The sequence below is a fragment of the Fusarium graminearum genome, chromosome 2 (genome assembly GCF_000240135.3).
Source record: "Fusarium graminearum PH-1 chromosome 2, whole genome shotgun sequence".
In the NCBI taxonomy this organism is placed as follows: Eukaryota; Fungi; Ascomycota; class Sordariomycetes; order Hypocreales; family Nectriaceae; genus Fusarium; species Fusarium graminearum.
In genome coordinates, this window is record NC_026475.1 from 3,038,596 (window position 1) to 3,063,962 (window position 25,367).

Sequence of the window (25,367 nt, forward strand, 5' to 3'; positions counted from 1 at the left end):
TATCATGTCACTGTTAATATGTAATTAAACTGGTTGACTATCCTCTTGATCTGCCTTGGCCCACTCCATCCTCAAATCATCTCTCCACATCTTCATAGGCGCCCAACTAACTCTCGACTCACAAGCTTCCATCAATTGTATAACCTTTTCTCGCTTTGCGGTATCTTGCAAACAAAGACCCGCGCCATAGAGACACTGCGCCGATAGAATCTGACATCCTTCATCCTTGAGCTCCATGGCTATACCACAAATAGTATTTACAGCCTCGGTAAGAGTCTTTTGCATCCGGAGATAGCCGTTAAATCCAGCTGGGATCGGACTGTGTAGAGTTATCAGTATTAACGCAAAAGTAAGCGCTTGCAGTGCAGCTCCAATCTCGGGTGGATGTATCCAGATGTTCTGAAATAGCTCCGAGGTTTCAGAAGGTACGGGTAGAGGCTGGTAGTGCTCCCCAAGTCGAGACTTGAGCTCTTCTATCTTCTGTAAAAGGCCAACCCTAGCATGACTCAAGTCTGTCTGTCTAGGACGTTGCGCTGTGTCGGATGAAGCAGCGTGAGAGTTTGCATAGTAATTGACTGCTTGCGAGAGAAGATAAATTGCTCTATCTGCCATACCGTGCTGATCAAGTTCGCCAAGTTCTTGCATGGGAACCCAGAAACTGAAGCAAGACCTCTTCTCTCTAAATGCAGCCCAGACATCCTGTCGAAGCCAAGCCCACCAGACAGCTTGACGAAGACCCCCGGAACTACCATTTACATTTTGTGATCTCTGGATCCAGAAAACACCTTTCAAGTGCCTCTGCCAATTTCCTCGTCCGTCTGATTCGTCGAGCATTTCGTAGGCTGAGATGATGATCGCAGTGGCGAGAAGCTCTTCCGAGTTGGTGTAACTTGTGTAGGGAAGTGCTTCTTGTACATAGTGCAACGTTTCGTAGTAGTGTCTGATAGACTCATTATCTGTCACGTCGGGAGTATTTGGATCGTTCGGGTGGGGTCGTCTCGAGTGGTGTCGTGCAGAGAGAGCCAAGATCGCATTCATGAGCCCTGCGTCTTTGAGAGCCAGCCTGATAACATATGTTGAAAAGAGTCTCTGGGGATTGAAGAGATCCAGCCACAAAGCACAACTTTCTGCAAAGTGACGTAAAAGGCCAGCTTCACGACTCGACAAGACCGTCGGTCTCGCGCCATCCTGCCATGTCGTGCGCTCCGCCTCGGCAACTTGAGACAACCGTGCCTGCAAGCTTCCAATATCCGGAGGTCTCTCCTCGCCTGTTCTGAGCGCGGGAGTCGGCGCAAGGGAGAAGCCACTATCGGCCTGCGCAGCATCGTTCGCGAGAAGGTCTAGCCATCGTGTCGAAGCAAAGTCAGTGGTCCAGAATGCTGAGTCTGGAGACCATGTTGAAACAGGTACTGGTTGAGATGCTGCGTTGAGGAGCGGTAGGTCGTTTGAGCAAAGTGAGGCTTGGATGTCGGGGACCACGGTATGAGGGCTAGGTAACTCGAGAGCTGGACGGAGTGAGTCTTGATCATCGAGCCATGTTTGGTCTCCTGGCACTGAGTCGTCGACACTTGTGTGTGAAGACGGCGCGTCGGGACATTCAGGATAGACACAGTCGCGCGATCGCGTCGAGCAAGGTCCACAAACAGGGCGTCTCTCTGGCATGAGTTAATCAGTATGGCCCTTGAGGCGATTCATAGTGGGTACTACCATCGCATTTCTTGTGTCGTTGGCGACATGTCAGACTGGCCCAATTAGACTGAGTAATGGCGGCTGAAACAGATACACTAACCAGCCGGTTTTGGTACGTAGTCCTCGGCCTCGCGATTTACGAGGTCTCTTCCTCGACTGTCTCGCCTGTGCGCCTGCATCCATCTCGACGAATTGTTGAAGGTGGCACGAGACGCAGCCAACGTTTGCCTTGGAGTCGCATGCAAGATTACCCCGAAGCGAGGAGATTGTAGTCCGACGGTCAACCAAACCAAATTCCTTCGGTTAGTGTGGTTGCATTGGTCACTGCGGGGAAAATGCACTCGGCTATGTTGCCGCGTCTCGGGGTTATTAGCTTCAATCTACGGATACTACCCTGAAGATTCAGTGTCGTATGACAAGATATTCTGGAAAGAATTCAGGAAAGTATCCCAGAGAGGTAAGCCGATTTGACACGAAACGCGTCGCAGATTGTTGGATCAGCATGTGAGCTCTATGACATAAACAACTGTAATATGGAGTTGGTATTATAATACTGCAATAGAGGTGTTGGTAATTGTCACCATCCACGTTCCTCTTTCAGTTCATGCTACTTCGCTTATCAAGTAAATACTGGCACTTCCAAGATGGTGAAACACTATTTTTCAGAGGCGGCTGCCAATCACTTAGTGCCTCGAGCACTGCGTTCCCTTGTCGCTGCAAACCCCCATCTCATCCTCAACGAAGCCGAGAGAGTCGTAGCCAATGGCTATCACGACCCTTCAAAAGTCGCAATCATCAGTGGTGGCGGTTCAGGTCATGAACCTTCATGGAGCGGTTTTGTAGGCGAAGGTCTACTATCTGCAGTAGCATGCGGTGATATCTTTGCGTCGCCAAGTACAAAGCAGATCTTGGCCGCTAGAAGGCTTGCACCTTCGACCAAGGGAACAATATTCCTTATCACCAACTACACTGGAGATAGACTTCACTTTGGTCTTGCTGCTGAAAGGTCAAAGGCGGATGGATCAGGGGAAGATTATCTCGTCCTCCCTGCGACAGATGATGTTTCTATCGGGAGGAGCAGATCTGAACGCGTCGGCAGGAGAGGAATGCCCGGCCATGTGTTAAGTAAGTGTTTGACGAGGCTCAGTAAAAAATCTTGAATGCTAACTATATGACAGCGATGAAGACCCTTTGCGCTGCAGCCGCAGAGAACTGGTCTTTCGAACAATGCGTATCCCTCGGCCGAGCCGTCAACGATCATACAGTCTCAATTGGCTCGTCCCTTGACCACTGCCACGTTCCCGGTCGACAGTACCAAAAGATCTCCGATGATGTCTGCGTTATCGGAGCTGGGATTCACAACGAGCCAGGACAACAACTTGTATCTCCTTTTCCGCCTGTTGAGGAAGTCATCAAGTCCCTGTTGGACCTACTATGCAGCCAGAACGACCACGAAAGAGCCTTTTGTAAATTTGACAACGACGACGAGGTTTTACTGCTTGTTAATAACTACGGCGGTCTTTCCAATCTTGAGCTTGGTGCTTTGTTGGACGAGATTCAACAGCAACTCGCATCAACATGGTCGATCAAACCAGTTCGATGCTTGTCGGGGTCTTTTGAGACATCTCTAAATGCCCCCGGATTCTCCATCTCCCTCTGCAACATATCAGCTGCTGCAAAACAGTGTCAATCAACAACTTCCACATTACTCGAATTATTCGACCGACCTACGACTGCTGTTTCCTGGCCCAACCTCGTCAGACCGTCGCCAAAGCAAACTCCCACTGTTCAACACCAAGCGAATGGCCACGTCAATGGAAAGGTTGCAGCCACTTCTGTCGAAAAGTACGATTCAGTGGACCCATCAGTGCTTGAGGCTAGCATCCGAAGAGCTTGCGAAAAAGCCATTGCTGCTGAACCAAAGCTCACTAAATGGGACATAATGATGGGCGATGGAGACTGCGGAGACGCCGTCAAGGGTCTCTGTGAATCTGTCCTTCGCAAACTAGACGAAGGTGTTGGCACCTCTGGTTCCGTTGTGTCCTTCCTAGAAGCAATCACCGATACTGTTGATGATATGGGCGGCACGCTGGGAGCTATCTTGGGTATTCTCCTCACAGCTTTCAACAACGCCCTTAAGAGGCGCCTGAAAGAAGTTGGACAAGAAGGACTTTCAGAAACATACGCCCCCGCTCTCAACACAGCCGTCGAATCACTTAAGACATGCACTACAGCAAGAGAAGGAGATCGTACTGTTATGGATGTTCTGATGCCGTTTACGGATGAGTTTGTCAAGACCAAAAGCTTTGGAATGGCAGTTTCAAAAGCGCAGGAAAAAGCAGAAGCGACGGCGTTTCTAAGACCAAAGCTTGGGAGGGCATTGTATGTAGGCGAGGCGAGTGAACAGCAGGTACCTGATCCAGGAGCTTGGGCGTTATATGAGATGTTGTCAGGGATGCAAGAAGTCTTAGGGAAGAACTAGAAGAGATAAAATGGGGATAAGCAACAGAACAAACAATACTGTAGTCTGAAGTTACGATTTATATATATACATTTGTGCCTTCTCGGAAACCTTCAGCTTCTTGTTCACAATAACTCCATACTGGACTCCGCTATCCACGAGCGGCTGGGCAAGAGTTCCATAACAACCATTCGTAGCATTGGTGCTCAGCTCAATAGAAGATAATTTCTTGTCGTGCAAATCCAAAGAAATCTTAGCAGGTGCCCAAGATATATTGCTCGGAACCCAGGAGAAAGTCTCGGTTGTCTTGTCCAGAAAGCTCACTGTGACGTTCAGAATACCATCGAGTACCGGACCAGCGTTGGTTGTGGGTCCCAAGTTATCTGTCCTTTGCCACACGGGAAACTCCAAAGTTGAAACCTGCTTTGCTGGCGAGAAGTGTTGCACTGTCGTCTGCCAGTTGCGGATACGGCAGTCTAGTTGATAAGGTAAAGGTGGTTCGGGAGAGGAGGTAATGTTCTTTACCAGTGGGATCTTTACAGTGGCTGGACAAGTAAAGTTTTTGATCGTGTGGTCATCGTTGAATTCGAGTGGGAAAAAAGAAGTACTGGATGCCGCTTGGTGATTATCCGCATGCCAGATTTCGCCGTTGACGACATGGTCAGTCGGGCTCGTCCTATAGGCAAGGTTTCCGGCTACAACAATGGGACCCTTGGCAGAAGGGAGCACATTGGCACCTTTATTCTGGCCGCCGCAGCCGTCAAGACTAAGGTAGCCACCATCAGTATATGGTCCAAGAGGATCCTTCGCGTAAAGATAGTATATGTATTCGGCGCAGTTCTGACAGGTGTATGAGTAGGTCTGATACCAGTACGAGTCATGATAAAAGAAGCCGCACGCCTCAAGGTTGAGTCCTTGTTTGAGAAGTTCTTTGGCTGTACGAATTAACTTGGATGTACTGTTGGTTCCAACTGTCGAGGTCAAGTTTGGCGCAAGCTTCTGCACATAAATATCCCACACTGGAACAGAGTGTCCTGTTGCTTGGATCTCGGAAACGCTAGTCCAAGTGTCAGTTAGGATATAATGCGCGCCGTCAGGGCCAACAGCGATGTCGAAGTCGTGAGTGAGGTATTCTCCTGTCATCAAAGATGGCGGGTTGCTCCATGGGCCGCCAGGTGATTTGGAAGTGGCGTAGTAAAAGTTGGAATGAGCATTTCCTCCCATGAACAGGACGTAATTCCCTGTTGCTTTGCTGTACCTGACGAGAGGTTTCGTCACGTTGGCGACCTCAGCTGCAGGCTGGTAAAAATCGGTTAATTGCCAGTTGACAAGATCAGACGACATGTAGGACTTGATGCCACAGTTCCCGTCTTCACCATAGTCTCCTTTCGGATAGGTAGGACTAGCCGGCCAATTCATACCGGTCAATCGGCCATAGACGAAGATAGACCCTCCGCAGCCCCAGGTAGCAGCATACATCCAGTATTTGCCTTCCCAGTAGCTTAGGTGGGCCTCAACCTGCTCTCGGCCATTTCCGTCGGTGGTGATAGGATAAGTAACTTTGCCATAGTCGGTGAGCAGAGGGTGAGTGGGAAGGCCATCGTCGTTGTCGAGGATATCATGTTCAGCAAAGTTGATGTAAGTGGCGTAGGCAACCGAGGAATCTGGTTCTAGAGGCTTTGCTTGAGTTTGCGCTGAGCTCCGTAAGAGAGCTAACAAAACGACTGGCAAAAGTAGAAACAACATCTTGTAAGCCGGCACAGATCTCGCATCAGCATTAATTCAACGAACAGATAGAATATATACTTCCTTGCTTCTGAAGACGTGATTGCACTCATTAGTTGTATCATATAGATTTTTTACTAACAAAATATCCCTGCAATGTTTGCTCATGGCAACGGTGACATTCGGTGTTGTTGATGCCGCTGTTAATGCCGATAGTTATTTGTAGCTCCGAGTGCCGCTTCATTTGTGAACCACTCTAGTCAGCATTCAGTTCAGCTCAGTTTCAAATCCAGGTTATTGTTCTTATTATTTTTTATCAGCGATAACATCCGCAAAAGAATAAACAGCGCGTGGCAAACCAATAAAACATGAGGAGCACTGTCAATCCGGCAAAAAATGAGGTTCTGCCCGGGCTCGAACCGGGGACCTTCTCGGTGTTAACGAGATGTCATAACCAACTAGACCACAGTACCTATTACTGTTTGATGACTCCTTGTTCCGCGATCTGTTCTCATGGAGGATTGCCTTGTCGTTCGTCCTGATTCTTTTGCGAGAAATCTTCTTTCTTTTTCTCCCTCAGCTAGGGAGTGGAGAAACATTCAACGACACTCTACTGCAACGTTGATGGAGTGAAAGTATTTGCAAGATCAATTCTTCCTCTAACACTGATGATATAAGTGTTTAACTAACATCCCCGAATTTAAATCATACTTATTGTTCAAAGCAAGTCGTATTGAGGTGCCGCATCAGTGTGAGGCCTGTTGACATCAAAGTCGAACCGATCAGGTATCTTGAGACCTTCCCTGGCATAATTCGAAGACAGATACCTGACAACAGGCGCACCGTCTCTCCAAAGCCACAGATCACCGGTGGACTTTTGCCAAACCTCCAATTCATTACGCATTGACTTGAGCACTTCAGCAAGCTCTGGATCACCAGCAAGGTTAATGATCTCGCAAGGATCATTCTCAAGGTCAAATAGCTCTTCCGGTGGACGACAGATGTAATCCCGAAGCCGTCGGGGCCCAATCATGGGTTCTTTGTCACCGCTCGCGTTCCGCATACCTTCCCATGAGCGCGACGCGTAGAGATCCATGGCAAATGGGAAATCCAATTTCCAGCATATGTTGCGGTGATATTTGAAGCGGCGGTTGCGCATAAATCTTGTAGGCCAGTAGTTTGTGATTTCGTGGAAAGTGTGAGAGCCAAAGACGCGATCCCATCCTGGCTGGGGCTGTGAGAATCCCGCAATTGAAAGGATTGACCTTCCTTTTCGTTGGACATAACCATCTTGTGAAGGCATGTTGGAATGACTGGCCCAGTCAAGGAATGTTGGGAGAATGTCGACATATGAGACGAGGTTGGGGTTCGTGCTCCCGGTTGTAAAGCCCGGCGCACGCATCAGAAAGGGCAGTCTGACACCCGTTTCAAATAGCGTCGTTTTCGAGTTGACAAACGGCGGACCATTGTCGCTCAAAAATAGGACCAGAGTATTGTCCGATAGACCATTCCTCTCCAGAGCCTTGAGGATCATGCCCACACCTTGGTCCATTCGGTGTATCGACCTGTAGTACTCGGCAAGCTCCTCGCGGACTTCGGGGATGTCGCTCAAAAATGAAGGAACTGTGACATCTTCGGGTTTATAGATCTTGTCTTTGAGACGAGGGTCGTAGTTATCCTCGACGTTACCGAAGCCGCCACGTGTGCCCAGTTGCCGATGAGGGTCAACAAAACCAATGGTTAGGAAGAAAGGCTTGTCCTCCGCTTTCGAGGTTTGAAAAAAGCTATCAGCCTCATCTGCGATCGCTGCTACATTCCTCGACTCGCTTTCCAGCCTGATTTGCCAAGGATACAGATTGTCCGGGCTAACATGGACTTTGCCGAGAATGCCAGTCTTGTAGCCAATCTTGTTAAAGAGCAGGGGCGCAGACTCGACGTTGTCAAAAGTCCTGAAGCCGTTGTCGCCATGAGTCAGGCCGTAACTACCTGTCTCGTGCGTGTGTAGGCCAGTGTAGATAACAGTACGACTTCCACTGCATGACGCGGTGCTGGTAAAGGCCATGTCAAATCTGGACCCGGATGCCGCGAGTCCATCCAGGTTTGGTGTGAGTTGTCTCTGACCTCCATAGCAACCAACCTGCTCACGGCCGAGATCATCGGCAATCATGAGCAGAATGTTTTTTCTTGGCGACATATTGCTGACCGTGGTGTCTACTGCGACGAGTGAATGAGCTGGTACAAAAAGTGGATAGACTAGCTAGTTATTGAGACACGAGATCAGATCAAGGGTACGCGTTCATTTGGCAGTGAAAGAATCGTGCTCCATTGACCGGGCCTATGAGGACGGCTAATGAGCTTTAGATACCCCAATTGGAGCTCGTGATAGTCAATTACCAACCAATTCAACGAGCGATTTCTTCTTCTGATGATAACTTCCTCGGTGCTCCGAATGCCGCGTTCCTACCCTGTATCCCATAGTCCCGATATAGTTAGTCGTTCATCTCCGATATCTTTCCCCACAGTACGAAATACTTTCCATCGGAGCTCCGGCTGCCGCGTCTCATTCAATTCACGGCACCTTTCAATATCAGACTCCATATAGACAAATTGATGATTGAAATGGTGCAATCGTGCTAGGTAGTTTCCAGTTACGGTCGTGGCTTATTGAAATTATTGTTCCGTATAAAGTCAATGAAGAACGGCTAGTAGTCATTGTCAAGTGGACACACAACGACCCAATTGAGCCCTCGAATACTTGACACCCATATTTGTCAATCTACCTACATTGACAAGTGCCACGATGCTAGGCTTCGGGCATCTCGACTTTCGTGGGACGTTCAACAAGCGATTGACCACTGCCGTCTTGTTGATCACCATCTCACAGTTCAATTTTGGTTTCGACCAACAAGGCTTCGCCGCCACCCAGGCCATGACTGCCTTTGACAAGCAGTTTGGTCATTGGGATGAAGCGAAGCAAGACTATGTGCTGGATACCGTCTGGCTATCCTTTTTCAACGGATTCATCTACCTCGGCCAAGCCACTGGTGAGTCGCAGATTGGATAATGGTAACGTTGTACAGTTTACTGACAAGGTCTATTCATTTACAGGCGTTCTGGCTGGTAGCTGGATTAGCAAGCGGTATGGCAGGAGAATGTGCATGTTTACCATGAGCATCTGGGCGTTGGTCGCGGCCACTATTGTTATCACTTCTCGCACACCGACCCAGATCCTGGTCGCTCGTGTTCTCAATTGTAAGTCTTCCAAAACTCGTGATATAGCGTCATGTCTAATCTGGCCTGCAGATATTTATATCGGCATGGAACTGGCGGTAGTTCCTGTATTCCAATCCGAAATAACCCCCAAGCATGCTCGAGGCTTTGTTGTCGGAACCTACCAGATCAGTTTATTTGTAAGAACACTACATTTCAGCTTAGCAGACCGGAGAAAGAGTCATTACTAACATGGATCCCCTGGGCTAGATTGGTGGGTTGACCATGAACTGTATTGCTCGCGGGACCAGCACCTTATCTGGCCGTCAGGCATACATGATCCCGTATGGTCTGTTCTATGTTGTCCCAACTTTCATCATATGTACGATATGGTTTATTCCCGAGGTAATCATCCAAATTTTCATTCGACGATAGAAGGAAGATCAAGAGAGACAAGAAATTCTGACCAAGCGTTTTAGTCCCCGCGATGGCTCGTACTCAAGGATCGAAAGGCCGACGCCCTCGCCTGTCTACAAGAGCTCCGAGTCGGAAAGTACACCGAGGAACAGATCGAAGAAGAGTACCGTGGCATCGTGGCGGTCGTCGAGCAAGAATATCAGACGAAAACTGGTTCCTTTTTGGACATTTTTAAGCCGCAGCATCGCACGCGTACCATGGTCGTGACAGGTGCCAACTTCTTCCTGCAGTCCACTGGGCAGATTTTCACATCCATCTACGGCGCACTTTACGTCAAGTCCCTTGGAACCATAAACCCATTCAATGTTACAGTGATAATCGCAGTCGTCAGCACTTGTACGTCGCTTCTGGCCATGGTTATGACGGACAAACTGGGCCGAAGGTATGTTTTGTTTATTATGCGAAACAATTGAGAATAGTGGCACTGACTCTGCTACAGATTCCAAGTGCTTTTGGGTGCCTCTGTCCAAGTGTCGGCTCTAATGACCATGGGTGGCCTCGGTACTATCAGCAACCCATCTAACGAGATCAAAGCCGGCATCGTGTCCATGATGGTGATATTTACTTTTGGTTACGCTGTAGGATGGGCCCCCACAGCGCATATTCTCAGCGCAGAGATTCCCGCACTGACTGTTAGAGATATGACTTATCGGTCCGCCTCGGTTCTCAATATCGCTACACAGTAAGTGAAACATGTTCAGTCGGACGTCTGACATGATACTGGATAACAGCTAACAACATTGCAGATTTGTCGTGTCGTTCTCCCTTCCGTATCTACTAAACAAACCCTATGCAGCTCTTGGGTCTCGCGTTGGATTCATCTTTGGTTCAATTTCAGTCTGCTCCATTCTTTTCGCATATTTCTGCGTTCCAGATGTATCTGGACGCTCTCTAGAGGAAATTGACCATCTTTTTGCGTCCAGGTTGTCGCTGAGAAAGTTCAAGGGGGCTACAGTGGAAGCTGAGCAGGAACCGCGGGACGGCAAGGACATTGAAGCTGATGTGGTTGATGTTGGGATTGGCAGCAAGTAGATATTACTACAAATGCAACAACTTTGACAACTAAAGAGAAGGGCCATGTATTCATTTGTGCTGGATATACCTGAATCACAACCCTTGGTTGTGTTGAAACTGTAACTTCATTCAGCTTAGCCTGTCATTGAATTAGGTGACACCGCAGGCTCTATGCTGAGTGTCCCCCTGTAAATGTAACTTTATTTGCCCGGAGCCCAATAGTTATCAACTAATTCCTACTGCTAATGGCGTGCTTCGTGGCCAGTCCAAGCCCCTGTCTGTCTCTCCGCTCTCCCCGCAATTCATTTAGTAGCGTCGTCGGGACCTGTCCTCCACTTCACCCGTCATATCGCATTATGCATCGCATTCCTTGACCTTGACTTTTACTCATTCCATGCAGATCACAAGACGTTCGAATCTGGAGTCACCTGGACTTCACGAAGACCAGCCATGAGTCTTGATACAACCCGCAATCCTCCACGACGGAGGCCGGCCCGCGCATCTCCCGACACTTGCTCTGCATGTCGAGCACGTAAAGTCCGGTGTGATGGGCGCAGAAACATATGCACCAATTGTGAACGACTTGGTTTCACATGTTCATTCGAGAACCCTCAGACAAATATCGACAAGAGATCGACGGTGCCTGTGACCCGTCGTCGTGCTCATTTGGCATGCTTTTCCTGTCACTCCAGAAAGGTTCGGTGTAATGAAGAGCAGCCTACTTGTCGCCGGTGCAGTAGGTTGGGGAATGTTTGCGTCTATCCTGTTCCTGGACGAGCTTCTGCTCCTACAAATTCACAATCGACAGTTGTGCCGTCTCCTGGTCCACCATCTCCAGACTCATCATCTGACTCACAAAGTTCGCAAGCCAAGACTAGATCCCGCAGACGGTCCGACGGTACTGTTCAGTCTCAGACTTCATATGCACCTGACACCAGATCGCCCGCACCAGAACAAGATGAGCTGGAGCTAGTGCCGAATGGTCCAGCAGATCCAGTTCAGGAACCTATCATCAATAATTCTGTGGAAGCGTCAGACTCTCATGAGCCTTCTGAGCAGCTCGCCCTCAAGGCGTTGACTATATTCTTCACACACATACGGCATGTACCAGCGTTTTCCTTTCTGCATCGTGCCTTGGTAATGGATCAATATCGGAGCAAGAACTTTAACAAAGCTCTTTTATTATCTCTCATTGGCATTGTTTCCGTCTTCCATGACCTTGGCCCCGGGATGGTGAAGCGAGGAGACGAATTCATTGCTAGAGCCGAAACTCTCATTCTCCAGGATTTGGAGAACCCCTCTGTTCCTAATGTCCAAGCTTTGATTTTTATCATCAAGCACAGAGCATATCAGCGTCGATTTACTAGTGCATTTTCTCTGACGGCCATCGCTATCCGCTATGCCATGGGTCTCAGGCTCAACTATGACGACCCGAAATTAGAGTTTTTGACTCAAGAGTGTTGTCGAAGGACAATGTGGTCGCTGTATCTCATAGACAATGTCATGTCGGCGGGTTACCAGGAATTTACTTTGTCGTCACCAAGACTACTCCACATCCAACTGCCGACTCACGATACCAACTTCGACCTTGATATTCCCGAGCAAGGTGGCTACTTGGAACCGACACACTACAGTCCTGGGGCTAAATCACCCAGCACACTAAGCTTAGTCATTCGCATGATGAATATCAATTATCGCGTTCTGGAGTTCACCAAGCAAGCTGTTGCGCCTGACGTCGGAAACTCTGAATTTGGGTCTCAAGTCGACGTCTTTCAGCTAGAGCTCAACAACTATCAATCTCAGCTACCGACCCAATTCCAATCATCGACGCGTAACATCCAATTACACGCCCACTCTTCAAGTCTTTCGAGCTTCCTCTCAATTCATGTTCATTGGCACATGGCACACTGCAATATATACCGCCTTACCATGGAGGGCCTTGTCGAGGCGTTACCTCAACCTGCACTTACGGCATTAGACCAAGAGTTCGTTAGGTCATGCCAGATACGATGCTACGAGAGCGCCATAGAACTGGCTAAAATTCTGCAAGCTGTATTGACGGTGAAACCAGATGGCGTTGCGCTTGACCTGGACATCGCTGTTTCTGTTTACCAGTGTTTTCGCATTCTTGCCCACGCAAATTATACGCTAAAGATTATACCAGAAAATATGACAGAAGTTGTGAAAGCATACGGTCAAGTATGCATAGAATTTCTTGAAAGCATGTTCTTTGAATGCGAAGCCACAACAGCTATTGTGAGATATAACCCAGACTTTTGCTATAGTATACTAACTTGTGTGAAGAAAGAGGACGCGTATGAATTAATGGCAACAATATCGATGGTAAATATATCTGAAACGCCAAGATTGACGATACCGTCACCGGAAGGGCATCCGGATGTAACTCAAAAGCTGGAAACGCGTTACCACGTCTTTTCTCGACATAGTCTTGTTGGTCAAGTCAAGGTACCCAACAAGGACTCCAGTTTTGTTACATCACCATCGTTTGCAAAGCGGGATAGTATTTATAAGCAAGCAAGGTCGTTCTCGCCGAATCTATCACCCTACAGTGGGGATAGTATCACGGTTGAAAACTCTGCTTCATCTGGAGTTGACATGGCAGGTTCTTTGTCCCACGAGGTATTTGACTTTAACATGCTTGAGTTTAACCTTGACTCTTCTATTTTGTTTATGTAGAGAGTTATGGTTTGCATTGAGATGACATTGGCCTGTTGATTAGAGTTTATCTAAAATATAAGCATATCTTCCACGATTGCCTCATTCGGACCTTCTTTGAACTTTCTCAACAGTTGTTAACCAGTCCCATTACCAATGGCGGTTCTTCCCGCGGGTAACTCGGTGACATGTGGGAGCTTAGCAATACAAAGCGACGGGAAGACAGAAAACCCTCTTCTATCAGATTCAGGTACATGGATCTATGCATACTTATCCACTTCTACCTTCTTTCTCGGGATGCCTCCCGTGCCGCCTGTGGACCACATCAAGGAACGTCTGCCCACATGCCGAAGATTAAGCAAGGGGCAACATGTACCGCAGCGAATAAGGAAGAGTCGTTTACTCATATCACGATGATACAATCGTGCTTTGATAAGATCAGCATTAAGCATGAAACCTTTTTTCCAAGTCAGGAAGTTGATAGACGCCGGAACATTTTCGACGTAACATTGCCAAGACGGTAAAAACGATGGCAAAAATGATTGCAGACACGAGTATATCAATCAAGAAATGCGTTGCGTGACGGTCCGAATGTACATAAAAGGAAACAGTTTTCTCAGTTTGTGGTTTATTTCCATCAGCCTCTTGAGTTCATTCACACTACTGTTATTCTTCTGTACAGCCATCATGCGTTTCCCCAGCTCAATCGTCCTAGCACTCGCTACCTTGACCGTAGCTCACCCTGGCGAGGATCATCATGATGAGCTTCAACAGCGTCGCTCATTCGAAACCACTGCTGAGCGACTGTCTCTGCGTCACTGTGCTGAGAAGCTCAAGGCTCGAGGTGTGACTGACCGCAACATCAAGCGTCGATCCGCTTTGATCCAAGAACACCGCCAGAAGCGTAAGCATTGACCATCCACTACTTGACTCGTGCCTTTCTAATGTGGCTCCAGGTGGTATCAAGAAGCGTGATCTCGAGGACGTGCTCAACACGGACCACAATAAGACCGACCTTGGTTATACGCCCAACACACCTGCCGAGACTCTGTTTGCTGGACAGAACTCGTGTGTTTTGACTCCCGAGGTTACTATCGGTCCCTACTGTAAGTTCTTACCATCTATCAGAGGTGATATCAACTAACAATTCCAAGACGTCAGTGGTGAGACCATTCGTCGCAACCTCAAGGAGGACCAGGAGGGTGTTGACCTCATTCTCGACTACCAAATCATCAACGTTGAGACCTGCGAGCCTGTACCCGAGCTGTATCTCGATATCTGGCACTGCAACTCCACTGGTGTCTATGCTGGTGTGAACAACCAGGGTAACGGAAACATCAACGACAAGACTAACATCAACAACACCTTTGGCCGTGGTATCCAGCAAACCGACGAGGATGGTGTTGCGCAGTTTGAGACCCTCTTCCCAGGCCACTACACCGGCCGCACTACCCACATTCACCTTCTCGCTCATGCCAACGCTACTCTGTTCGAGAACAAGACCCTTGGAAACGATATCTACAGCAGCCATATCGGCCAGACCTACTTCGACCAGGACTTGATCCACGAGGTTGAGAGTCTTGCTCCTTACAACACTAACACTCAAGAGCTGATGACCAATGCTCGTGACTACATTCTTGCTGAGGCTGCTAACCAGGACTACGACCCCGTTGTTGAGTGGACTCTGCTTGGTGACACTGTTGCGGAGGGTATCTTTGGCTGGTTGGCTTATGGTGTTAACATTACCGAAACCAACAAGGTCACCCCTGCTGTTTTCCGATACGAGGATGGTGGACACACCAACCCTGACTTTGGAATGGGAGGTGGTCCTGGCGGTCCTCCCCGTTCAGAAGAGGACGCTGCTGATAACGCTGCTTAAGCAGTTACTACAGAAGCTGTTTTAATCTCAGTGGATAGCGAGTTTTTGGACAGGATATAACTTGAGATATTTGTTTATCTTACATATCTTAGTACAGTGTATAGCTTCTAAGTAGTTAGCCTACAGGCAAGACGTTACCAAAAAGTAAATCCAATACTGCCTTTCAGCATATCTGGTTGTAAACACTTCCTTTTCCCAAGTCTCTGATTGGCTACTTTCTCTAGCTACCATAATCTCTTGTGCCTGTCAACAGTGGAATCTAGTCATTCATACAGTTTATAGCATAGATAGTGACCACGCCCACAAGATCTTGAGAGGGACTCCCTATTACTGCGACGGGAAGATGTCCTTGATTGGCGGCCCAGAGCTTGGGTATCATGCCGACATGAAAGGATTTTTAGCCAAACTTGCCGGTGATGCTGCGCCCAACAAGACCAACTTCAGTGCTACCTCGTCTTCCGACAGCTTCGTCGTGGAGTCTCAACTGGAAAATGTGAACTGGGTTGAGTTGACCAACGCTGACCTTGACGAATTACAAAAGCATGTCGTTCCTTGCCATGACGATCTCGAGCCTCGCAACATCCTCATCAAGCGCGATGGTACCCACAGTGGAAAATGGCACGTAGCCGCTGTCATTAACTGGGAGATGGCTGGTTTCTTCCCTTTTGCGTACGAGTACGGCCACAAAGATGCACAGCTGGGATTATCGAATCTACACTTCAGTTACTACGCAGTCTTCAAGGAACAATCAGGACATTTGTTGGCCAGGGTAAATCAGCTATCAAACTATTGGAGGCGCTCCGGGCGATGGATGTGTCAGAGAAGAGACTCCCAACAGAGAATGTCGGCCGGCGGTTCCAACCACGGTGGTTGGAGAGGGAAAAGGTTGAGTTGTCATCGGATGTTCGATTTGGATGGGTCTGAAAAGCAGATGCTGGAGATGTTCGAGTATTTACGAAGCAAGACAACGACAATCTTGAGATGGAAATCCTGAAAGAACTGGGATACGTCTGATTGAAATTACTTGACATAGCCAGGCGGGTTTCTATAAAAAAAAAAAAACAAGGACGTAAAGCAATACAAACGAAATGATTAGTCCACTCTCAGCCAATACATATACTAGGGGTGATCTAACATTTGTATCACCCACCAAATCAGTACCGGTGTTTATGCAACCCTACTGAAAGCTAATCTATATCCTGGCCCCTATCACTAGCCAAGGTCATATCCAGTAGCGCTATTGAACTATACATTGGTGGAAGATATTTGGCAACTTCCTCTCGGCCAAGAGATACATATATAAATTAATTATGTCTAACAATGATTCCAAATTCACTCTATCTACTGTATGGAGGAGGTGATTCGCGAGTCACAGAATCACTATCATATTGCTTTGTGCTCAGTTAGTGTTTCTGTATCTCAATGAACATTGAATCCTTGTACTCACGTAAACAGGCAATATAGGATCGTAGGCAGTGGTACGTCCTTCACTTGTTATCTGGAATGGTACAACAAGAGAAACCGTGGTGCCATGCGCCCGGGTAGCTAGAGTAATTCGAATTCGGTAGGTTCTGCTAACCATACACGAATGGAACGTCGGAAGAAATAACAATTTCTCTGTAGGGAGTACGAAAGGCTGTGTTATAGTGGCCCTGTAGATAAGAGTTTCCGATTGGCTGTAGTCCTTATCGATGGAACTCCGAGTTGTGCTTGGTGGTGTCTGCGTTCTAGCAGTGTCTGGAGCAACTTGAATTGGCTCTGAAGCTCTTCTTTCTGGTTCTGCGAAAGGATTGGTATCTGCGACTTTCTCCCAATTCACTTCTCTCGCTCCTTGTAGAACTAGAGGATGTGAAGCTACCCATGGAGCTACCCCAGAGATACTGCTTGGCATTGTGTCATCCTGATCGGGTAGATAACCGACGCGGCCAACCGAAAAGCTTGTAACAGTCTCAATGACTGCTGATTTGATGCGAATATCCGGTGGTGTGCGCCTTGTTGACAGAGGAATGTATTCAAGATCGATCGCTAGTTGAGATTCTGATGCCTGAAGGTGATCCAGATTCAATGTCATTTGTCTAGGCTGCCTAGTTGAAACTCTGAGAATTCCTTCTTTGGCACCAACTAGATTTCGTCTTATCGTTTTTGTCTGAAATAAGCAGTATTGCGAGTTGAAGGTGGAAATGCTGATGGGCGGTTGTTCAGGAAGCATAGGAATGACTTTGAGAGAAATGTTCTGATCGACAAATCTTTCTTCCGCAAAGCCATCGTTTCCGAGCACAAGTCGCGCACGAATGCCATAATCAACATATGTCGAGCCATCCGTGAGATCGCTTTTCATCCATGACCCGAGGCTAGGTGGTGGAAGTAAATGGCGTTCCCTCACGGCTGTGTTTTGATGACTGCAAGCATTGGAGGAAAGATCGCTGGGGATCTCAAATATGAACGGAATGCTGTGCGACTCTCCAGCTTCAAGGACATGACCAGTGGGAAAAAAGTCTTCAAGAATCGATATAGAGATGTTCATAAATGCATGCGTTGTAAAGGGCGTCCCATACTGAAACGCTTGGCGGGTTGAAGCTGTGCCTCTGAAATTGACTTGGATGGACTGAAACGGAGTTTTGTTCCGGGATGTGAGTCTAATGAAACCCTGGACTGTAGATCCCGTAGTATAGACTTTGGACTCGTAGTGGCCGTGAATGTCAATTTCGACTTGACAAGATGGGTTTGCCCGTGACGGGATATAATTGAGAATCTTTGAAGGCATTATGGTATTAATACAGTTGGTGAATGTAGGTGACACAGGATACTCGCTTTCCGGCAGCCAGGCCTATATATATAATGTCATTACGATGGAGCTTCACGACATATTGATAAGCAAAAATGAAGACGCCCTTCCGTCTTGTCGATGATAACATGTCTTGACTTAGATATAGCATCGTTATTGGTGATTGTGCCCGTGGCTGGACTCATCGTAATTGGATAATTTCACCGTGATGTGATTCGAGACTCTGATTGGATAGTCTTGCCGTTCAATCGGCCGTGGATCAGTAATGATTGGTTCATTTGGCCGAAGCGAGATTACATGACGACCAGACTAAACCCAGCAATATCAACCACCCTAGATCAAGAGCTGAATTCCAAGCAACTTCATCCATCAGACTCAAGAAAAGCAGGAATCCCGATGACGGGGCATCGCCTACGGGCGCAGAACATCGCCGCGAAAAGGACACAGCCATCTCGGGTTGATGGGCCAACTAGTGAGTTGTCACTCGCTTGCTCCGTTCAGTACATCTGATGACATTCAACCCAGGACGTGCTTGTATCAATTGCCGTCAACGAAAGATTCGATGTGACATCGTTGACAAAGGTGTCCCCTGCACAAACTGTAGCAGTCACAACCGATCTGGATGTCGATCATGTCCCAACAAGAAGGAAGTCAGACAGTCTTTTCGTCAATTGACTGTTCTAGCTCCCCTCCGTCCACGACAGCCAACTGATTCACCAACGACGGTATCATCATTTACTACTGTACCAGAAATCCCATCTCCAAAGGAAGGCGGCGAGCTCGAACTTGGTGCTCACGTCTTGAATGATAGCGATGCCAGAGACGCAGAACTGGGACATCGAACTCGCGCACACTTCATTGGAAATAATCTCTCCAACTGTAGTTATCTCTTCCGCCAAAACGCTGCTAATGTGAACTACGATAATGTGTTTCACTTCAACAACGGTCAATTAGAGACTAGTGATGACTGGTATGAAAGACGCGGTGTCACAGGAGAACCACTAGAACGTCCCGACAAGCAGCTTGAGATGCGCTTGGTAAGAGCATATTTTGATACAATCAACCGTGGATGGCCGATAGTCGACGAAGACTTATTCATGACTCAATATAATGGCCAGGATCCCATCAATCCAGTCTGCTTGACACTTCTCAATGCAATAATGCTAGTAGGAGCCCACACTCTGGCATCGCATGATGAGAGCATGATTCCCCTTCTTTCTACCTTCTTCCACAGAACCAAAACTCTTTTTGACTGTGAATCTTGGCCTGACAGGCTTGTCTATATCCAAGTGCCTCTTCTCTTGACGTGGTATTCCGATGCCAACGCTTGGTATTGGATTGGGATTGCCACTAGAACAGCTATGGCTATAGGATTACATCGAGATACCAGCCACTCAAAGATGATGCCGGTTTACAAACGCGTTTATACTCGTCTGTGGTGGGTTCTATTTCAGTTCGATACAATCGCGTCTGTGTCAGCCGGTAGACCTCAAGTTATGTGAGTGGTGCATAGTTATCCTCAATTGCGCTCATTTCTGACACTTGTAGCAACCTCGATGATTGTGACGTTCCAGATATCCAGCCTTGTCACATTGAACATCTTCCTGGAGCAGAGATCGATTTTATGATATACCATGTACAATTGTGCAAAATTATATCTGAAACGATAAGAAAGGGCTGGTCACTTCGTGCAACTGCAGAGGCAAAACTCGAAGCTATTAAGAAAGCTGATGAGTTTCTTGGAAACTTAACGCTTTCAATCCCCAAATCACTTCACTTGACAATTTCATGTCTCGATCTATGGCAAGCCCATTTTCATCTCACATACTACAACTTTGTTTTATTACTCCATCGTCCTGCACCAAAGTCCCGGAAGGATGCTCCCACTGAGACACCAGAGGACGCTATCCTCTGCAGAGAAGCTACAGTCGCGATTGCGTCCATCTTTGAAGTTCTACTCAGCAAGAACTTGATATCCTCTTTATGGCTGTATAGCAACCACGTTGTATTCACTGCCACAATTCACATCATCAACGAGATTAGTACAAACAAACCCTTGCTGGCTGCCAAGTCTCGACAAATCCTACACACGTTTTGGAAAGTCCTTCAAGAGCTTGCCAAGTACTGGAATTATGCAGGGGGCCTGTTGAAGGTTCTGGAGCAGAGAGCTTCAAGGCAGAGGGGCGAGCGAGTGCATGGGCCATCGGAACCCAGTCTGAACTTGCAGATAGATGGGCGATCGTTTGAACAGCCAAAGGGGGGTCCATCGGGTTGGAGTAGCAACAACATTGATCTATCAACTGATGCCAATGGAAACATGGGCGATCTTGGCTCAGATATTTATACAGCAGCTGGCTCTCAGAACATCACTATGGACTTTCTTACGGGCGGTCAGGATCCGTCATTCAATGATTTGTTCTTGATGGATACTTCAGCGTTTGACTTTCTCTTTAGCGAGGATGTTAACTAGGTAGTCCATTGGGACCTGAAACGAATGAGCAATCAGCGGAATACATAAAAAGAAATTATCAACTAAAGCTCCTCTTACGACAACTTAGATTTCCTAACACATATGGTAGCTGCTGATTAATAAAGTCAATCATAAGGGCTATGACTGATAAAGAAGGGTAGCTCGTGGGCAAATATTGTTTGTGTGCTTTCTTTTTATACGTGCTCTTCCGTTGATTCATTAACCAAAAAAGCCTCTTACTCGACCAAGACTACCACTGTCACGGCCCAGGGACCTCGAGTCACACTGAAGGCTGCTACAAAGACTGTCATGTCGACTGTCTATTCTACAATCACTACCGTCTCGTATCCTCCTGATGTTAGCACCACTACTACCACGACTATCTATCCTACAACAACATCTTGGACATCAACTACTTCTACCTCTACGGTTACCAACACTGGTAAGTTACATACTCCTTCATCTTCTAAGCCAGCATAGCTAACATGTACAAGTCACCATCGAGTCTGATATTCCTAGATCAACCGTATACGCTGCATGCAGTAGCAATGATGTCTTGACCACCGCTAATAACGGAGGACGTGTCGTGGCATGGAGGAATGTTCTTCCTACTGATAACCTACTGACTTATCTCGGTATGGGCTTCACTCCAGAAACTTGTTGTAACGAGTGTCAGAAACGACCCTTTTGCCGTATCACTCTTCTCGATAACTCCAACAACGGCGCCTGCTACGTTTACGTCACTGGTACTTCAGCCACCTGTGCCAATGGAGCTCAGCCTTACTTCGGAAGCTACATAACCAGCACTCATGCTCCTCAGACCCCCCACTGGATCTATTCCAATGGCCCACGCGGTCGTCTTACAAATGGCGGTGGTGTCTGATCTTATTCTATATATATAGATAGATAGTATCTTCGAAATTAGTTTAAAATAGATTCATGATAAACCAGATGAGGAGTCCACAATGAGAATCGACGAAACCTGTGCTTGTGAAGTAGAGATCTGGCTCTGGTTACCATTGCTGTATCTCTTCTCTTGTTCATGTCCCTGGAAGGTATTCTGCGGAACAGGAGAGCCTTGCAGATTTTCGTTCATATTGCGGGGATGTCCTTGACTTCCCTGCTGATACTGCTTGTATCAAGAATTAGGCTGTTTGGTTTGCATCATGTGAGGATCGTTATGACTTTGTCCGACCTATCCCGATCCGGACGACATATTATAGCCCATGCCGTCCATAGTTGTCATCAGCTGCTGTTAATGGTGCTGCTGCTGCTTTTGCGGATAAGAGTGACACTGTTGAGGTGGCATGTTCGTCTTCTGACCAGCGAACATTTGACCATGATTGAATGGGTGGAATAGATCTCCCTGAGAGGCCACACGATATTGTGAAGAGTCAAATGACGACAGTGTAGAATGATTCCCCCTTCAAGTCTTGAGCTGGAGACTCACTGCAATGCTGTTGTCGATCTTGGCATCGATGTCTACTCCTTGCGCGTCAAATTCGGCCAGCGCTTGAGCCGTTTAGAAAAGGCTGCGGATCTGGTGGCCACTCCATCAGCCAAATTTGTGTTTTAGATAGTGTTGGCGTACAAAGTCCTTGATGAATGAGGCATTGTACCTGATCTCTTGCCTTTTCTGCTTTAATCGATCCCGAATGACATCTAGATTAAGCTCGAAAACTCGAATAGTATTTTGCTCGTCAAGTTGGGGATAATAGAGGCTCATTTGAACTCGGGAAGCAAACTCCTCATTAAAGTCTCAAATACAATTCGTAGTTAGGAACATGAAAGGACTCAAAAGTATACCTACATTGTATACTCCACACAGTCTGATTTGCACTTCTTAGCTGTAATTAGACTACTCAGCTATAGTTCTAAGCACAGTGAGTTATATTATAAAAGAACATGCGCTTAGAAGAACTTTACATATCTTTGTCTGGTGTATTATCTTTTGATACCCTGGCATTGTAGGCACATCTTAGAATATGGGTAACCACCTGATCTCGGTTGATGCTGGAAGAGCATCCTTGATTGGCATTCGGACACATTACGGTTAAGCGATCAAGAGCATCAACCATGGATTGTGGGCGTCGAGCCTTCCTGGGTCGGATCGACCGTCTATCGAGAGGACATTGGTTTGTGACAGTGACGTGTCGACGCAGGCATTCCGAACAAAAGGTGTGTCCACATGTGGTCAATAACGGCGTAAGCATGGGAGACAAGCAAATTGAACAGATGAGCTCATCTATGACGTGGCTACAATATTCCAAGTCTTGGAATTGAACGAGCGATGCAATCTGGGAGACTGACAGACTATGGCGACGAGCCTCGCGTGTCGCCAACTCCTCGAATGGAAAGCCGCAAGCTACGATATACCGTTAATTTCTCTTTTCGATCTGTAACTCAACAGTGCAGTTGACATACCAACGTCATTTCTCCCCGGCAAGACTACTTCTTCTTCAGTCCGCGTGCTATCCGCGACAATTTGATGGAAAAGTGACATGACGTGATTTTGCCCGGCCATGGTGTCGAGATGGCTGTTGGAACTAGTATACCACAACAGAGCTTCACGCCACGTTATTCTTTTCTTAGATATGATACGTGTGGGAAGAAGATCAGGGTGTCACAGGTTAAGCTTGATCCGTGACCTCAGCTTGTCGGATATAGGTAGGGTAATCCTGATCTCCTATTGCCGCCGGCTTTTGCACATTTTCCGTGCCTCAGTTGCTCCACCTGTCTGTGGCTGATGGGATTCGCCAGTCAAGACCCATGCATTGCCTTACGCGTCGAGCGCCGAGCCGAGACAAGAGTGTTGTTTTTTATCCAGCACTTGAGCTATACCCTTGTCTCAAGAGTCAACATTAGACGTTGGAAATCGCAATACCCTCAATGGAAAGAATCGCGAAAACAGTGCTACAAACTATGACCAACAGAGTCAGAATACTGTGCTGATATCCCGAGTTTGGAGTTAGGGGGAGGAGATGAACAACTTCCCTCCATGAAATTTTGTCTTTCTTCTTCTGTGAGCCGCGCTAGTATGTACACAGTGATATTTCGTCCTTAAACACACAGTGTCAGCGAATCGGGTCGTCAAATGATTCGACCCAGAGCATGCATGTCCACCTGCCCTGCTACTGTTTAAGAATACAGGCACCTCAATAGGTACCGCTCCCCAGCCAATTATTTTTAATGCGGCTGTGCAGTAAGAAATTTCATAGTTAAGAAGAATCAGATAGCCAATAGCTATAGTATACTGACAGTAACTGGCTTACCGGTATCAGGGCAGTATCTGAGTAGCCAAGATACGAATAAGCCTCTAACATTGATGAGTAACCACCATGTTTTGGTACAGGTACCTTGTAGCGGACACTTGGCTCCGGCTGCGTGTTGAGTCCCCAGTTTATTTATCGTTCCAGAGAGGTAAGAGGGCAGATACTGGGATGCTAGATCTTGTCTGCCCAGTGAAAAGTAAGCATCCAAAACAGCCCGGGTAAGTTCATCTCGTCAGGTTACTTTGGTGCCACAAGAGTATGTTGTATTATCATGCGGGGGCTGTTCTCGTAGACCTTACTAGCCACAATCGCAGTAGCCAAGCTACCAAGCTACCAAGTTCCAGAGTAGGAATGTCAGCCGAAACAGTTCGGCCGTTATGACATCATGTTGGCATTCTTCGTTGGACCCTGTATTTATGGCATTTGGCCATTCTCATCTCTATATGCCCGTTGACATCATAATGGCATTCTGCATTGGACCCTGTGTTGCTAACCTTTCGATATGGTATTTAAGCATCCCGATCTCCATGCCCTTCCTTCGTCACCCAGATCGGTGACTGCACACATAATTGTCCTCCCTTATATGCAATTCCGCTTGTGCTACAATGGACCAGTATTGCATCATGCCAAGAACCAGTCAAGAACTCCAACATCAAGCGCAAGCCTATGGTGTCGTCTCTTCTAGGAGAATATCCCTGCCCGACAAGTGCTCCTCTGTAAGTTGATAGACAGGGACAGGATGCATTTTATATATCTCTCCATGTCGATCTATTGATTCCCATTGCTAACAAGTCGGGTTTAGGCTCAATACCGTACCGAAAGCCTTCAATCCGTCGGTGAACCACTTTCCAACGTTTCTGTATTTCGAACATCAGCAATAGCCACAGCATTAGCAAGTGAGCTGGAAAGTTCACACAGAGATAATAAATGGGCATCATCTTTACCGTGTGATACAACAGCGAAATATTCAAGCCTCACATCCAGGTCACGCACAGAACATCGCAAGAAAGCCAGTGACTGGACTCGAGGTGACAAAATTTCACATGCCAACAGGCGAAAACAACAGGTTAGACTGCCTGGCTTCCACCTCAAGGTTCCATTTCTAACAGCAATAGCAATTGACTTCCGGGCGCAATGGTCCAACTTCATGCACATCTTGCCATGTAACAGAGACACCCAAATGGCGCAAGGGTCCCCTTGGACCCAGCACACTCTGTAACGTGTGTGGGCTAATATTCGCGAAACGGCAAGCCAGGCACATGGCCCAGCTATCGGACAGTGCTGCCTCTAATCACATACAAAGCAATGATGCATGGAGTTGTTGAACTTGATACATAGAATAATAATGATAATAACACAAACCATCACCATGTGAAACAAAAGTACAGATCCGCAGTTCTCGCCCAATATTGAGGCGGGGAGAGCTTGGTGTGGTAGGTAGAGGGTCCAAGGGTCCAAGGGTCTAGACTAGGGTTACATAGTACCTACACATGTACACATGTAAGGGTTTTCAGGGTCTTGCGGTCAGACTTGTCGCGCCTTGACACTGTGCATGATCCAACTGCCTTGTCTGGCCTAGCGACCTTTTCGTTTCCCAGACTCGCCACACTCGGGATGCGTACAGAGTAGTGTCTGTACAGTATGGAGCCAGCGCTAATGCAGCCTGGAGCCCGTATGGAGTCACATGGCGGCGATCTAGACTCCTCTTG

The 25,367-nt window shown here is 47.4% G+C and overlaps 13 protein-coding genes and 1 non-coding gene across 14 annotated transcripts; 8 read left to right on the forward strand and 6 right to left on the reverse strand.

The window, feature by feature from the left end:
- Positions 1 to 24: 24 nt before the first annotated feature.
- Positions 25 to 1,662, reverse strand: FGSG_08043 (uncharacterized protein; the record flags this gene model as incomplete). Its single annotated transcript, XM_011322479.1, has 1 exon — positions 25 to 1,662. One exon carries the CDS (start codon positions 1,660 to 1,662, stop codon positions 25 to 27), a length of 1,638 nt encoding a protein of 545 aa, XP_011320781.1.
- A 671-nt stretch (positions 1,663 to 2,333) lies between these two features.
- On the forward strand, positions 2,334 to 4,171 carry FGSG_08042 (uncharacterized protein; the record flags this gene model as incomplete). Its single annotated transcript, XM_011322480.1, has 2 exons — positions 2,334 to 2,814; positions 2,868 to 4,171. The coding sequence occupies 2 exons, from the start codon at positions 2,334 to 2,336 to the stop codon at positions 4,169 to 4,171; spliced, it is 1,785 nt and encodes a 594-aa protein (XP_011320782.1).
- A 51-nt stretch (positions 4,172 to 4,222) lies between these two features.
- On the reverse strand, positions 4,223 to 5,896 carry FGSG_08041 (uncharacterized protein; the record flags this gene model as incomplete). Its single annotated transcript, XM_011322481.1, has 2 exons — positions 4,223 to 5,442; positions 5,572 to 5,896. The coding sequence occupies 2 exons, from the start codon at positions 5,894 to 5,896 to the stop codon at positions 4,223 to 4,225; spliced, it is 1,545 nt and encodes a 514-aa protein (XP_011320783.1).
- A 378-nt stretch (positions 5,897 to 6,274) lies between these two features.
- FGSG_20717 lies at positions 6,275 to 6,348 on the reverse strand. The gene has a single exon. It is a non-coding gene; the product is annotated as a tRNA-Val (tRNA).
- Positions 6,349 to 6,593: 245 nt separating this feature from the next.
- Positions 6,594 to 8,069, reverse strand: FGSG_08040 (uncharacterized protein; the record flags this gene model as incomplete). The annotated part of the gene is made up of 1 exon (XM_011322482.1): positions 6,594 to 8,069. The coding sequence occupies one exon, from the start codon at positions 8,067 to 8,069 to the stop codon at positions 6,594 to 6,596; it is 1,476 nt and encodes a 491-aa protein (XP_011320784.1).
- A 606-nt stretch (positions 8,070 to 8,675) lies between these two features.
- On the forward strand, positions 8,676 to 10,594 carry FGSG_08039 (uncharacterized protein; the record flags this gene model as incomplete). The annotated part of the gene is made up of 7 exons (XM_011322483.1): positions 8,676 to 8,919; positions 8,984 to 9,127; positions 9,179 to 9,285; positions 9,356 to 9,490; positions 9,565 to 9,944; positions 10,002 to 10,244; positions 10,309 to 10,594. The coding sequence occupies 7 exons, from the start codon at positions 8,676 to 8,678 to the stop codon at positions 10,592 to 10,594; spliced, it is 1,539 nt and encodes a 512-aa protein (XP_011320785.1).
- Positions 10,595 to 11,026: 432 nt separating this feature from the next.
- Positions 11,027 to 13,273, forward strand: FGSG_08038 (uncharacterized protein; the record flags this gene model as incomplete). The annotated part of the gene is made up of 2 exons (XM_011322484.1): positions 11,027 to 12,775; positions 12,881 to 13,273. 2 exons carry the CDS (start codon positions 11,027 to 11,029, stop codon positions 13,271 to 13,273), a joined length of 2,142 nt encoding a protein of 713 aa, XP_011320786.1.
- Positions 13,274 to 13,939: 666 nt separating this feature from the next.
- FGSG_08037 (uncharacterized protein) lies at positions 13,940 to 15,131 on the forward strand (the record flags this gene model as incomplete). Its single annotated transcript, XM_011322485.1, has 3 exons — positions 13,940 to 14,156; positions 14,209 to 14,358; positions 14,407 to 15,131. The coding sequence occupies 3 exons, from the start codon at positions 13,940 to 13,942 to the stop codon at positions 15,129 to 15,131; spliced, it is 1,092 nt and encodes a 363-aa protein (XP_011320787.1).
- A 343-nt stretch (positions 15,132 to 15,474) lies between these two features.
- On the forward strand, positions 15,475 to 16,125 carry FGSG_08036 (uncharacterized protein; the record flags this gene model as incomplete). The annotated part of the gene is made up of 1 exon (XM_011322486.1): positions 15,475 to 16,125. One exon carries the CDS (start codon positions 15,475 to 15,477, stop codon positions 16,123 to 16,125), a length of 651 nt encoding a protein of 216 aa, XP_011320788.1.
- A 343-nt stretch (positions 16,126 to 16,468) lies between these two features.
- FGSG_08035 (uncharacterized protein) lies at positions 16,469 to 17,895 on the reverse strand (the record flags this gene model as incomplete). Its single annotated transcript, XM_011322487.1, has 2 exons — positions 16,469 to 16,522; positions 16,579 to 17,895. The coding sequence occupies 2 exons, from the start codon at positions 17,893 to 17,895 to the stop codon at positions 16,469 to 16,471; spliced, it is 1,371 nt and encodes a 456-aa protein (XP_011320789.1).
- A 417-nt stretch (positions 17,896 to 18,312) lies between these two features.
- Positions 18,313 to 20,386, forward strand: FGSG_08034 (uncharacterized protein; the record flags this gene model as incomplete). Its single annotated transcript, XM_011322488.1, has 3 exons — positions 18,313 to 18,388; positions 18,442 to 19,414; positions 19,465 to 20,386. The coding sequence occupies 3 exons, from the start codon at positions 18,313 to 18,315 to the stop codon at positions 20,384 to 20,386; spliced, it is 1,971 nt and encodes a 656-aa protein (XP_011320790.1).
- A 309-nt stretch (positions 20,387 to 20,695) lies between these two features.
- Positions 20,696 to 21,269, forward strand: FGSG_08033 (uncharacterized protein; the record flags this gene model as incomplete). The annotated part of the gene is made up of 2 exons (XM_011322489.1): positions 20,696 to 20,828; positions 20,881 to 21,269. 2 exons carry the CDS (start codon positions 20,696 to 20,698, stop codon positions 21,267 to 21,269), a joined length of 522 nt encoding a protein of 173 aa, XP_011320791.1.
- A 1,039-nt stretch (positions 21,270 to 22,308) lies between these two features.
- Positions 22,309 to 22,910, reverse strand: FGSG_08032 (uncharacterized protein; the record flags this gene model as incomplete). The annotated part of the gene is made up of 2 exons (XM_011322490.1): positions 22,309 to 22,751; positions 22,811 to 22,910. The coding sequence occupies 2 exons, from the start codon at positions 22,908 to 22,910 to the stop codon at positions 22,309 to 22,311; spliced, it is 543 nt and encodes a 180-aa protein (XP_011320792.1).
- A 1,353-nt stretch (positions 22,911 to 24,263) lies between these two features.
- Positions 24,264 to 24,877, forward strand: FGSG_13449 (uncharacterized protein; the record flags this gene model as incomplete). Its single annotated transcript, XM_011322491.1, has 2 exons — positions 24,264 to 24,374; positions 24,461 to 24,877. 2 exons carry the CDS (start codon positions 24,264 to 24,266, stop codon positions 24,875 to 24,877), a joined length of 528 nt encoding a protein of 175 aa, XP_011320793.1.
- Between the last annotated feature and the right edge of the window lie 490 nt (positions 24,878 to 25,367).